Consider the following 13459-nt stretch of genomic DNA (forward strand, 5'->3'; position numbering starts at 1 on the left):
TCTCTCTCTCTCTCTCTCTCTCTCTCTCTCTCTCTCTCTCTCTCTCTCTCTCTCTCTCTCTCTCTCTCTCTCTCTCTCTCTCTCTCTCTCTCTCTCTCTCTCTCTGTGTGTGTGTGTCTTTATATTGTGTTATCGAATATCTAAATCACAATTAAGATCTCTTTTTTATTTATTTCACCCTTCAAGAAAGAAAGAAAAATAAAAATAAGATAAGAGTTTTCAGGTTCAGTAAATGTTATATCATAAGATCTCGTCTGAAATTGTAATACGGCTTCTTCACTTTGCTGATTGTGGTAAAGTCCTAATCGACGGAATGTTTCCCTCTGATCAGGCACTTTTTCCAGGACCAAGCCCATATCAATCAACAAACTCTTCGGGGCTCCGGACAGGGGAAACAGAAATACGTTGAGGATTGTCGTCTGGTGGTTGTGTCGGATGTCTTCATCACTGTTCGCAGAGAGAGCATTTGCTCCGTGCTCTTCGACCCACCGGTCTACCATCCCATCGATACCAGGAGCCTGCACCTGGTTTTCTCGCGATATCGCACTTGATGAGATAGCCTTCTAGGACAATCGGTCCACCCTGGACGTCGCTGAATGCGTCACCGCCCGTTTTCATGTTGCTTTCAATAACGCGCACAGCGGGGATGGGGTAATAGAAACAGGAAATACTATCTCACCGCTCACGGAAGCCCATGACCAAGACGGATCTAAGTTGGTTAGACAATAGTGATGTCCAGTTGCCCCACCAGAGCTCCAAAGAAGAGCCCACGGGAGCGTCCCTTTCCCGATCCGGGCGAGATAGTCACCCTCAGGGATTCCATTCTGGATCGCGAGATCGAGTGCAATACCAGCAAGAGCAACCAGCCCGTCTTTAGATTCATGCGTTAATTTTCTTCTGATGTGGTTCGTGACCATTCGGGTCCATCGATAGAAATCTGGATCCATGATAAGATCGCCCTTTAGACCGATTTAGTGGTTCAGGTGATATCCTGCACCGAATCTTGACCACGCCTTGGCACACAGTTGGGTTGGTCGTTTTTGCTGCCTGACTCAGGAATGAGTCACCCGGCTTAACTTCGCACTGCTCCCGCTGCTCACCTTCTTGTTCACCTTCTGTCCTGATACTGCCGGATTAAGTAATAATGTGTTAGACCAAAAGGACTGTGGCCCTCGGAGCGTGAAATAGCTTATGTGTGACATAATGTATAATCTCTATCTTACTGCTTCATGACCCATAAGAACTAAGGAGATAGTATGTTGACGAACTATGCTGACTAATCAATAGATAGTGTGTAAATAGCAAGTTGTTCTATCTAATTGAGCGGGCAAGGAGAACGTACTTATATATACAAAGTTGCTATATCAAGACCAATCCAAACGAAATAGTGCGAAACGTACATACCAAAAATACATAAGGTCTCAGGCAAAACACGTAACATTCTGTAACAAAACACTGGTGCGATGCGTCAAAATAGGGCCAAACTGTATTTTGGAGTTCAACATATGTCTACAAAGATCCAGACAGAACCAGATAACCTGCAGTTCCGCAGCGTGCTTATTCAGGCGCCCGTGTCGCATGTGCAGTCCGTCAGTGCACACTGACCAAAAGGTTCGTACTACTCGAGCAGTAGGCACGGACGAAAAAGTCTCGGGTTCGCAGCGAGAGTTTACCAATAAGCCTGCATGCTGAGACTGTTCGCATGGTTGGGAGGAGAGAAGAGGTATAGGAGATTAGGAATTTTCTCGAGGTGGTTGATGCTTTCTCTAGTTTGGGTCTAATCATGTGTAAGTATCAAGCAAATGAATTGAGCTGATGACAAGCCAGGCGAAGAAGGTCATGCAAACAAGCGGTAAGATGACGCCTAAGGAGCTGATGAAGTCAGCGCTGGCCTAGCTATAGGTTAGAATCGAAATTGCAGCATTTCAATGAGCAGGAGAAGGTCTGAATGCCATAGTACTTACACCTGAATCTTGGCCTCTTCAAATTCCATTTTCCCTTTGAAACCTGGGCGCACGTGACTATAAGCTGAGCAATCAATAAGCAGCCCCTGGGGTGACTTTGCAAGGCTATTCCGAGCCTGAGCAGCCCTGAGCGTCAACTAAATCCTACCCTGAGCTTTTCATAAGGGCCGGAGTCTACGCCAGTCTCCCAACTCCAGTTTTGAGCCCTTCAAGTTGTTTAGTTCCTTGCATATTTCTCGAATTACTTCAACCACCTGGAAGCTCCGCCCTCGTTGATGAATCCAGCTCCTGCTTGCCTTCCACATTTGATAAGATAGGCTGCGCTTTAGCTTCTCGCACTCGGCTTAATATTCGTCGTCGAAACAACCAGTAGATTCCAGCAAACAGCGCAGCCAATCCCAGAGTACCTAAGGAGACTCCAAGACCAATCCCAATCTTTGTATTTTCGCTGATATCACTTGAGGTGTTGCCCGATGATGTATCCGTGGTTGGTGAAGCCGTTGTGGTAGAGGGGATTGCGGACGATGACACGGTTGCCACATTCCATCCGTTAAGTTGTATACCAGCTATGGTTGTCGAGGACTCAAGACTTAGGGTAGTTAAGAACCAGCTTTGGAATTGATTGCGAACAGCATACGTTATAACTTGTCCGGGGTTAAGTTCGGAAACGCATTCGCCGGTATTGCCGTCTTGGAGTAATCTTGCAAAGGTATAGCCCCTAAACTTAATTAGTGTGTTTTCACATGCAAGACACTGTTGTAGGCTAGAAAAGTAAGATATATGCTTAAAAGGGTGTGACTCACGATGGACAGCACGCGACTAAAGTGCTCGTGGCATCCTGCGCCGACGTCGTTGCCGTTGTGTATGCTTCTGGACATACTATAGGGCCAATGCTGATCTTCGTGTTGCTATTTGGACCCAGTCGTGCCTGATTCCACCAGGCCGTCGCACCCTCCGGTAAACAGGAGAGAGTAGGTTCAACGCTTATACCATAACCAGGATCCCAGCCCGCTATCGTCGAGGGGACATAGCTCCAAAATGATTGGTCGCAGCCCGACTGTGATGGCCAAGCTGTTGTGATGGGTACCCAGGAGGTTACGACGCCGCCGTGGGTTTCTGGAGGATATTGTGAAGCCATTGGGCTTCATCGACTATTCAGAGCAACGATGATTAGATTTTATTTTATAAATTTAGAGGAATTTGAAAATGATATTGTTGCCAGAGCTGCATGAATTGGTAGGTGAGCCGTGAATCACCTTTTGTATCAAGGGAGTGAAACTTACCAGAGCCATGGTCCTGGGCCCCACCGGCGTGGGCGCTATGTTGGTCTGTACTAATATTATCCACTGTCTCACTGAATGAGTGTCTCTCCTTAACCTACTAACTAGTAGGTGGACCAACAGGGCAATTAAATTTGCTTGGCGGGTTTCGATTCCTACCGAACTTTCAAGCCACCAACTTCAGCTCACCGCCATTTGACTATTAATTGCCTGATAACAATAAGCTTTTGATATATTGTTTGCAGGGCTGAGTTCTATGCTGTCAGGGCAGTGTAACGTACGCTCCCCACGTGCAAGCACCTTGCCTTACGGACGCGGCAAAATGACTGGACTGGCAGAATCATCTGCCAAGGACACGCAACCATCTTAAATCCTAACATATGTTTTTTTTATTCAAATATGGCTAATACATTCACTAATTTGAACAAGAAAGAGCGTATCGAGAAAGAGCGTATCGAAAAAGCGGTTGTCACTTGCGTTCAGGAACACAATGAATTATCTGTGTTATGCACGCCAAGCGCACGTTATGCGTACCAGGACGGCTCCGGTAGATTCTACGTCATTCTACGTAGCTTCTTCGTTGTTCTATGCATCAAAGGACTCAAAAGAGGCTATCGTACTGCTTATATTCTTCTCCTTGTACATGAATTCTAGTTCTTCGCACTTAATAAGTCAATCCCTGACCCTCTACTGTTCTATTGCCCTTGCATTCTCTTGAGATCCTAATAATCTGTAAATAAAGTCGCATAAATTTTAACATTGCTTCTTTTATCTTTTATCATTTATCTACATATGAACGCACCGCCAAGCTTGATCAATTGGCTGCAAAGTGCAGTAAGCTAAAAAATGCAGGCCGCGAGGAACAGCCTTTTTATCGGATAATGTTCCCCTTTCTGCCTTCTTTATAGTGCCAAGGCTGCAAAATTTTTGCCAAGCCGTACCCCATCAAAATCAGAATGCGCAGAAAGAGGGCATAGAAATACGCAGAAAGAGGGCACAGAATTGGCACGCAGAATGGGCAGAAAGCGTAGAAATGCGCAGAAAGAGAGGATTCGCACGCAGAATACGCAGAAAAAGCGTACAGGATGATCCTCCTATCCTCCTATCCTCCTATCCTCCTATCCTCCTATCCTTCTATCCTTCTATCCTTCTATCCTTCTATCCTTCTATCTCTTTTTTTCTTTACAAAAAGTTACATCTAGTAAGAATATTGCATGAACACCTCGATATTATCCTGGCGAAGGTGGAATCCTGTCAAACGGCAGGAGCGCTCATTGGCCGCGTTTCCTACGCGAAATCCCTGCGTTTTTCTTGCTTTTGATTGGTCAATTTCTGCTGCAATTTCGCGGCTAATTTCGCTGTGCCGTACAGCAGATTTGTACTTATTTCTGCGCCCTGCGCAGCTTTTTTGAACGAACAGAGCCATTTCTTCTTCCTGCTCCACAAATACATTTCGGAAGTTCTCCAACAATGGCTTAACGTGAGATGTCTGAACTACGCCCATCATAGCCTAGACGAACGCTCCTCACGGGTAAGAGAAAGTCGATATTTATTCCCAGCAACCTAATCGGTAGCTGATGGGGATTGATACTTGACTTCGGACTTTAGCGTGACCTGGAGCATGAAGAATGGAAAGAAAGGCCTGTTGATAGCCAGACATTGGGGCTCTCACAAGACTCGGGGGATGATGTGGATGACGCGAGAGAGCTTATTATCTTGGGTTGTACCCACTGGCTTCTCCACAGACATCAGAATTTTGCATAAGAAAAAGAGACAAAGATGTCCACACCTGCTGGGTTTAATAGGCTGAGACACAATAGTAGATCGGCACTCTGTGGATCATTCCAGAGATTGAAGCGTACTTTCTCTTTCCCGGCTCGTCGGGTAATGATCGCGTCCATTTGGTCTGTCTTCCACTTGACAGGAGGCACATACCTTGTACTTCGTGAGCCCGATAAGCATAATACATCTCGGACATCCGTCGTGAGCAGCCTTGCGTAGGCCGAGAGGCGTCAGTGTATCCATCAAATCAAATAAACCAAATCGAGGCCTCCGTTTGATTTGATTGGATTGGATTGGATTAGGAAATCCTCCGCTTGATTTGATTTAACTCATTTGAGAAATAAGTCAAATTGTATGTATAAATACTATTTCGACTTCAACGACGATGATGAGGAGGAGAAGAAGAAGAAGGAGAAGGGACTCAGGGGGAAGATATCCACCTTTCTGTCGTAAATTTGACATTTTTTTCATTGGTTGATAGAGCCGCTAGGGTTCATCGAACAGCCGCTATCAAATGAGAAGTATCCATCAGATCTCAATGTCACTTGAGTAAACGCTAGCAATGAGAATAATGTCAAGTTCACAACAGAAAGGTGGATACTGCGATTTTGGAGCAGCAAAGTAAATTGAGGCGGGCCAGTCATAGGGACAGGCCTCGCAAGGCCAACATAGGTCATTTGGGCCAGAAAAGGGGAAGGGAAAGGGGCAGTGATGAAAATGGATGTCGAAAAAGTTCGCTTGGCGCGGCCCCACGGCCCTGAAACCGGAATGGATGAAGAAAAAGCGGCCAGCCGCTTGGTTTGGGTGCCGTTATTCAACTAGCTCTGTTTTACAGGTACCTAAATAGGCGGGGTTAATAAATGCATCTTGACCATTATCGCAGGATCAGAATCGTGCAACGGAGGCGAACGACGGAAACAATGTTTCTGTTGAAAAAAGGCCCTAGCTTGGGGCAACCTGGTTTCCTACCACTAGTATAAGGAGAAGGAGACAGTGGTAATAAAGGGGACAAGGAAAGCCGAAGACGATTGAGCATTGCCAGTAGGATAACAAAATAGCTTCTAGACTGTGTGCCTTGTTCAAGTCATTTACCCAATCGTCGTGCTTGCTGTTGGCCTTTCGACCGTAGTACCGCCATTTCCATCTAAGATGGAGATGATTTGCTTTATACTGCAGAGCACGTTTATCAGTGCTCTGCAGCAATAGGAATGTATGTTATCTGGAGTTGACTAAAGTAGCAGAGTCATTAATTGCATTTTCACAGCTCCGAAAAGTCGTTAATATAGAAGATATACAACAAAGTAAGCGAAGGGGGGTATTCCGCAAGAAACAGCACAGATATTCGTGCTACGAGACGCCACAGAGATGAGATGAGCAGGGCCGTACACAAGCCAATGACGACAGGGTACTACACGGCAGCGCAAAGGAATGTTAGCGTTTGCCCGCTCAAATGTTCTCAATCACTCTCGCGTTCATGGCCTGCTGGAACCCATCATTCGTATCGCCGGAGAATGGCGAGTTTGCGCCATACTTGCTTGGCCCTTCTCCAGCTTGATCTGCGGAAGCCAGCTGTGACTGCACGGTCTGACTTGTCGACGGACCAGGCAGGAAGATGACCTTTGAATTTGCCGATTTGGCCATTGCTTGCATTGCTTCCAAATACCTGATCTGCATAGCTGGTGCGGAGCTCAGGATGTCGGCGGCCTGCCTCATCAATTTTGCGCTTTCGACTTCTGCTCTGGCGGCGATAACTTTGCTTTCTCCGATGCGCTTGCTCTGGGCCGCCATCGAAAGGGAGTCTTGTAGATCGTTGGAGAAGATGATATCTTTAATGAGCATGGATTCGACCTGGACACCCCAGCCGAATGCGACATCTTCGATGATCTCCCCGATGGATTGAGCGATCTCTTCGCGGCGCTCGATCACGTCTTGTAGCACGCGAGCACCGACCACATGGCGGAGAGTAGTTTGCGTACGCTCTACCAGTGCCTGTCTGATATTACTAATGCCGAAAGCTGCTTTGTGCGGCGAGACGATGTGGTAGTAGATAACGGATGTGAGGTTCAGCGTGACATTATCCTTAGTCATGCACACTTGACGTGGTACCTCAACGATCTGGATCTTGACGTCGACCTGGATGAGGCGCTCAGAAAGCGGGTTTACCTTTACAAGACCTGGATCAACTGCGCGCGAGAACTTTCCGAACTTTGTGACGAGTCCGACATTCCCTTGAGAGACTGGCTTGTAGGGGTTGGGGGTAGAACCAAGGGCATTTACTGCACGGGATGTCAGCAGGCAGATTTTAGTATCGATACAGGTCTAGACGCACTCATTGACCCATACCAGCCATGTACAGCCTCGGTTTCGAAAACTAGAGTTTGCGCATATGATGGTTGTAGGTCTTCGCGCCTTGGAGGCTGTACTTTGACGATTCCACTGTTCGTTGGTCGGAAACCGACGTTGCCACTTTGAGCTGGGGCTTTGCCGTTCTCCATTGACTTTGAGTGATCTGGTGAGTCCATGCTGGTGGTAGATGGGGGGGAGGAGGGGCGTCTGAGGCTTCTGGTTGACGACAGTGTGACTGCTGGACTGTCGCGCAAAGGACCTTCACGAGCCACTACCGTTTCAGGGAACCTTTTCAAGGGATTAAGATTCGGAGGCGTATGAAGTAATGAGAAGCTACAAAAAGAGTAGATGCAGCTGCGGTTGATGATGGCTTGTTACGGAGTATATCGTTGCAAAGTGGTGATGAGGAGACTCGCTGCACCATTTAAAAGGTTTACTACGTAGTAGACTAGGGCACGACCGGGGGGCCTGCTAAGTTGGATTCGGCTTCGCGTGCTATTAGTGGGTGCTTCTTCGGTGAAGAACCCAAGGCAGATTGACTAGTTGGCCTTTGAGCACTAAGTTACGGGTCCACCGCACTGCTGTTAGGGTCATCCGTGTCGGTCACGAGCCGAGGCTGTGCTGTCAATCAGCCAAAGGATGGACCCACCAACATCCCGGCCACTTTTGATCAACTTAGTCTAAAGCTTGGTTTGGCATTCGTATACTATTATCTCCAGGATTCACCCTCGTGCTCAGCCTTGTTCGGGGGTGATAAGTCGTAGTCCCCAGCAGAGCCAGAAATGCCTCATCGAGATCATTGCCGAATACGCGCTCTGGAAGGTTGGGCTATCCGGGTCAACCTCGAGACGGTAATGTGGGGTACATTTCTATCCCCACATATCCCGCCCTGTCCTACGCAAATGGAGGGTAGCAACCCCTTACACGAAACCATCTTTTAGCTCCTCGAGGAGATTTGATGAAGCAACAATAGCCGTAGTATGGTCTTGATCCCTTGCTGTGTACGAAAATTGCGCTTGTTGGCGGGTCTGCTCCTAGCAGAGCCACTCTGGCAAGGCTTATTTGAATCCTTAAGGCGTGGAGGAAGAATCCGGCCGGGCACTGCCTTGGTCACTTGATAGATGAAGGAGAGATTTATCAAATTGAAATAATTCTGGCAGCCAACACATTTGAATCAGCTCAAAGCACCTATCACTTGGTACCCCTTGGTTGACTCCATAAGATTTTGTGCACAGGATACGGTGTGAGAAGGAAGTTCTGGCAGATTTCGTGAAGGTTCCCGCGTGAAATCGACAACAAACGTGTATGTGGTCAATATCTCTATGGCTTCCATAACAAACTCTTGCGGTTCCGTCGGGTTCTTGCGAAGCTTCATCCACTCGTATACAGTGGATAGAGCACTGTAGCTTACCGACTTTTCGCTTGGCTAGTTTCAAGGTTGAAAGTTTTCCACACTCGGCAAGCAAATCGCTCAGCTTGTATGATTCCCACCTTTCCGTGTTCTCAGAAGATCCATCCACCAAGCATTTCTTGTTTCACAATACACACGACTCGGAAAGTATCTTTCCGATATAAGCTCGTTATTGAGAGATGCAGCTAGAGTCAGGAATCTTTCTTCAGCTCTGTTTTCTTTTTCTGATCCTCGAATCATACTAAGAGACATTTCCCAGGTGGTGAGAACTCTGAGGGCTTGGTCAATTCCCGAGTCTTGCAGTTTTTTCGGCATCTATGGATTTGTCAAGTGAGTCAGATTGTATGTGTAAAAGAGAGTTATACAAAAATTAAATAAGTATAAAAGAATAAAAGAAGTAAGGAAAGCTTACAAAGAGTCTAAATATAGAAGATAAATTAAAAAAGAAACAAGAATTTTATTGTTGCTATTATTATCTAGTTTCTACTTTTTCCAAGCCGATTTCTGAGCGACAAGGGCATCACATAGTTCGTTGGGTTAAGTAAGCTAGTAAACTTGGTGAGATAGTATTCCTGTTATTAGTATAAAACCCAGCTCTGAGAGTACTTTCTAGCTGAGTTTCTCCACAATATAACCTACTGGGTATGCCTGTGGATCCTCTGTAGTTTTGCGTTCCCACCCTTTCTCCGCTCTGAATGTACCTCCCCGAAGACATTCCGGCGAGGAAGATAGACTGGCGGACGGACTAGTAGCTTTCCCACCCAGATTGCTCCGGTACATACTTCCAGGTGTTACTTCTGCCACACCTCCTCAAAGACTTCACAGAGACATGCGATAGGCCAGTAGCAGACCCACGTACACAAATAATAGGCGTGTTGGCTTCATGGTTGCGCTTGCCAGAGTCCACTGTATTTACACGCAGGTTCCCGGGAATTGCTTTAAGCGCATAGAAAGGTGTTGATTGCGCCTCCTGTACGAAGGGTGTGAAGATTGAGGATTGTCAGGGGCGCTGGCAGTATTCTGAAGAGATTCATGATTTTCCATTTTGGTTTGCCATTGAGGATATCGAGGACAAACAAGGCTTTTTGCATTCGTTAAAAAGACAGAAGACAATCGAAGAGGTGGTCCATTGGCCCATTGACGCGAAAAAGAATAACGTAGTAGGAGTATATGGGTTGCATCATTTTCCCCGCAACGTCTAAGTTATGGATCACCCGGGCTTGGTTCGACGCAGCTTGACTACTATAGTACTAGTGCAAAAGTATCCGGTCAACTTCAAAATTTGTGTGGAACCACACCAAAAAGTGGGCTTTTTGAAATAGTTATAGCGACTTTAGCTAGAGGTTGTAGTGCACCTGTGGGCCAGATGCGTATGAAGGCGACAATCCGTCTGAAGTCAGTGCATGAGTGGAGTGTGTCTATCCTCTGTCTGCCTCTGAGGCGACTAAGTGCCTCTGAGGCGACTAACTAACTAACTACTACTAACATTTGGCAGTCGCCTTTGAGGCGCATCTGCTAAGGCGTCTTGGTCAGGGCATACCATGGGCATGACAGAGGTCAAATACTAAATTTTAAATATATAATCAATTTTAAATCGATATAATATTTATTAATATATGTTACTTTTTTTTATAGAATATCTAGAAACAAAATAAAATAAGATTAATATTAAAGTTCAGTGTTACAGCACCTACCCGGGATAGGGAGGTTGCCCGAGCCCTGCAGCCTGGAAGCTAGACGCACAGCCAAGACTGAGCGTACTAACGGTTGCTCACCTCTGCTCACTACTGAGCACAACTGAGCTCACCACTGCTCACCACTGAGCAAGACTGAGCATACGAATCCCGTATCTATATAAGCACGCTCCTTTCGCAGATAGTCAGATAGTTCTTCTTACTCCGTAGTCAACTCATGTTATCAGCTCATACCTAAGTTGAAGACATTCTAGTATTGCTCACTGCACTTCCTGTTCTACCTAACCAACCCTCTTGGACCCAGCTTCTAGTTGAGACTTGTCTTAACCAGTTGAGCCCTAATATTCTAGAAAAAATTTTAGTTTTACATAAAGTTTTATATAATTCTTATCAAAAAATCTAAGTACTTTACTTTTAAGTACTTCTACCCAAAACCTATAAGTTTTGAGACTAAAGTTTCCATTAATAAAAGATTAATCTACTAATTTTGAATATCTTATAAGATTTTAAATATATAGTCGTCGCCTAGGAAAAGATTTTAGGAATTTTTTAAAAGTCGTGTTTCCAGTGGGTTTGGTGTGAAAATTTGTCTTGACCAGATACTTGCGCTCGTAGGTGTACGTTAACCAAGTCCCAAGCATCCGCTCCTTACAAAGCTGTCTCTAGTCAAGCTTTGGATGTCATGTGTCTGGGCGTTTACTACCGCCCTTAGAAATGTGAAGCTGCATCTTCTGATCAAAGCAATATTGCTGATTCACATACGTGCTTGCGAAGGATCACGCCTCTACCATTTAATGAGAGACAAGCTGCATGCAGTCCATGCCCGCTTACGTGTCACCTAGTTCAGTCAATCGTGAATACACCAAACGGACTCCAGCAGAAGAATGTTGCAATACATTGCCTAGAACCCTTGTCTTGCCTGAATTAAAGTCAACACGACACACTTCGTTAATATAGTCCCGCTCGAGATTTTTTGACCGAATCGAATGCCCCTTAATCACACCAATAGTCCACCCCCATTGCTCTCAATCACCGTGCCCGTGACGAACTGATCCCGCATACTATAGAGATACGCCTCTGCCACGTCTTCCGGCTTGCCCACCGTCTTCGTCGTACTCCTCTCTCTGAAATGATTCAACAAGCTCTCCCCTCCGAAGGCTTGGGAAAGCTCCGTATCCACCCCCCCCGGCGCGACGCAATTGACCCGAACGGGAGCGAGATCGACCGCTAGACCGCGGGTGAAGACTTCGATGCCACCGAATGCAGCAAGCATGCTTGATTGGCCTGCTCCGGGTTTCGACTCGCTCATCCCGGAGGTAAACGTGATCGATGACGAGGCTGAAGATTTGAGATATCCATGAGCGGCGCAGAGTTTGCCGATGATAAAGGGTGCAGCAAGACGAACCAAACCGGCCGCGTGGAGGTACGCGACGTCCACTTCTGCAAGGGGTTTCATAGGTGGGGCGTCTCCAGCGCTGAAGACGATGTGATCGAGTTTCGTCGTGCCGCTATCTGTGGCCTGGTCGAAAAGAGACTTGAGGTTTCCTTCCAAGGTTTCCTTGTTCCCAAGGTCACAGGCAAAACCTTGGAGTTTGGACACATCTCCGGCAGGGTTGTTTGATTTCATCTCCGAGAGTTTGTGATCCACCTTCGGTTGCCTCGAGCCAGAGATAGTGACTTTTGCTCCAAATTCCCAAGCCGCCTCCGCCACAGCGAAGCCGAGCCCAGATGTACCACCCAACACCAGGACTTTCTTGTCAATGAGCTTTGAGGCATATTTCCCCGGCTTAGCAAATGCCATTGTGGGTGAGTACCAAATTGAACAGTAATACCAAGATTGCACAGCAGAAGACGTTTATGATGTAGAAGATGTTTATGAAGTAGAAGACGTTTATGAAGTAGAAGACGAAATGGGTACGAAGGAGGCTTTTCAAGAGTCTGCCATTGACAGTCCGCAAGCACTCACTTCTTATAGAGCGCTCGTTCCTTATAAAACACTCGCCCCTTATAAGTTATCCAATCGCGTTTGGTTGTCAATCCATGTTCTCTCGACCGAAACCATGAGATACAGGAGGCAACAGCGAATTTCAATATCACGCAAGACAGCAGAAGGCCGAATCGGACGGATACGGCCGAATTTGGTTCCACAAATTCCTGGTCGTAGGAAATGCTCGCTCGGATTATCAATCATTGAGACATGCTCGCTATGGTAGCTATTATGGAGCTAGAGTTAGCGATGGAACATCGTTGCTGACTCTTGAGGTCCCAGGCTGCATTGCTCATCTGGGGCAAATTGGAGGAAATGGCGCAAAGATTAGCAGACCAGCCTCCGCGGACCATTTCTATGTCCTCATGCTCCACGCGCCGAAACTGTTACACGGCTGACAGTTCGATATGGGTGTCCGGGCGGAAACGGCCGGCTGTGAAGTAGTACGTAGTACGTAGTACGTAGAAGAATTTGTGCTGACATGTTTCATTCATACGACAGCGCCGCCGCCACAGCAGTTCGCCACAGCGGTTGTTTAAGATTAGCATATGCTTGATAGTAGTTGGGTGTACGAGCTGGGATATCTCATTGACGACATGACACTAGGAATTGCAAGGGTCTCTGTATAGAAGAGATAGGATATGATTCTGTCGATTAGCAACGATTACTTACTACGGTAGGAGGCATATTAAATGTAACCCCGCCCTAGTAGTAGCAGCTTGTAACGCCAAGATAGAACGCCACAAGATCGCTCGATTAGGACTGATCTACTATCTATCTTACATCGAGTGTGCATCCCGTTAGCATCTATAACTACCTGGCATCTTGCTGGCATTGATTAGAGTAGTTAGTTGTAGAATGAGATAGAATCAGAGGAAGCTTAAGGCGTTGAACTCTGTGGATGGACCCCCAAAGGGTACGTCATTCGTACAAGCGCGGTAAGGGTATCTTATGAAGGTCGTTGATAACAATTTGTTGGACCAAAAGGACCGCGG

At 46.5% G+C, this 13459-nt stretch overlaps 3 protein-coding genes across 3 annotated transcripts; all 3 read right to left on the bottom strand.

Annotated features, from left to right (window-relative positions):
- Window positions 1–2210: 2210 nt before the first annotated feature.
- EPUS_04770 (uncharacterized protein) lies at window positions 2211–3102 on the bottom strand (the record flags this gene model as incomplete). Its single annotated transcript, XM_007803414.1, has 2 exons — window positions 2211–2682; window positions 2768–3102. 2 exons carry the CDS (start codon window positions 3100–3102, stop codon window positions 2211–2213), a joined length of 807 nt encoding a protein of 268 aa, XP_007801605.1.
- Window positions 3103–6472: 3370 nt separating this feature from the next.
- EPUS_04771 (uncharacterized protein) lies at window positions 6473–7548 on the bottom strand (the record flags this gene model as incomplete). Its single annotated transcript, XM_007803415.1, has 2 exons — window positions 6473–7302; window positions 7356–7548. The coding sequence occupies 2 exons, from the start codon at window positions 7546–7548 to the stop codon at window positions 6473–6475; spliced, it is 1023 nt and encodes a 340-aa protein (XP_007801606.1).
- Window positions 7549–11474: 3926 nt separating this feature from the next.
- Window positions 11475–12278, bottom strand: EPUS_04772 (uncharacterized protein; the record flags this gene model as incomplete). Its single annotated transcript, XM_007803416.1, has 1 exon — window positions 11475–12278. One exon carries the CDS (start codon window positions 12276–12278, stop codon window positions 11475–11477), a length of 804 nt encoding a protein of 267 aa, XP_007801607.1.
- Between the last annotated feature and the right edge of the window lie 1181 nt (window positions 12279–13459).

This window comes from Endocarpon pusillum (genome assembly GCF_000464535.1).
Source record: "Endocarpon pusillum Z07020 unplaced genomic scaffold scaffold2274, whole genome shotgun sequence".
NCBI classification, from domain to species: Eukaryota; Fungi; Ascomycota; class Eurotiomycetes; order Verrucariales; family Verrucariaceae; genus Endocarpon; species Endocarpon pusillum.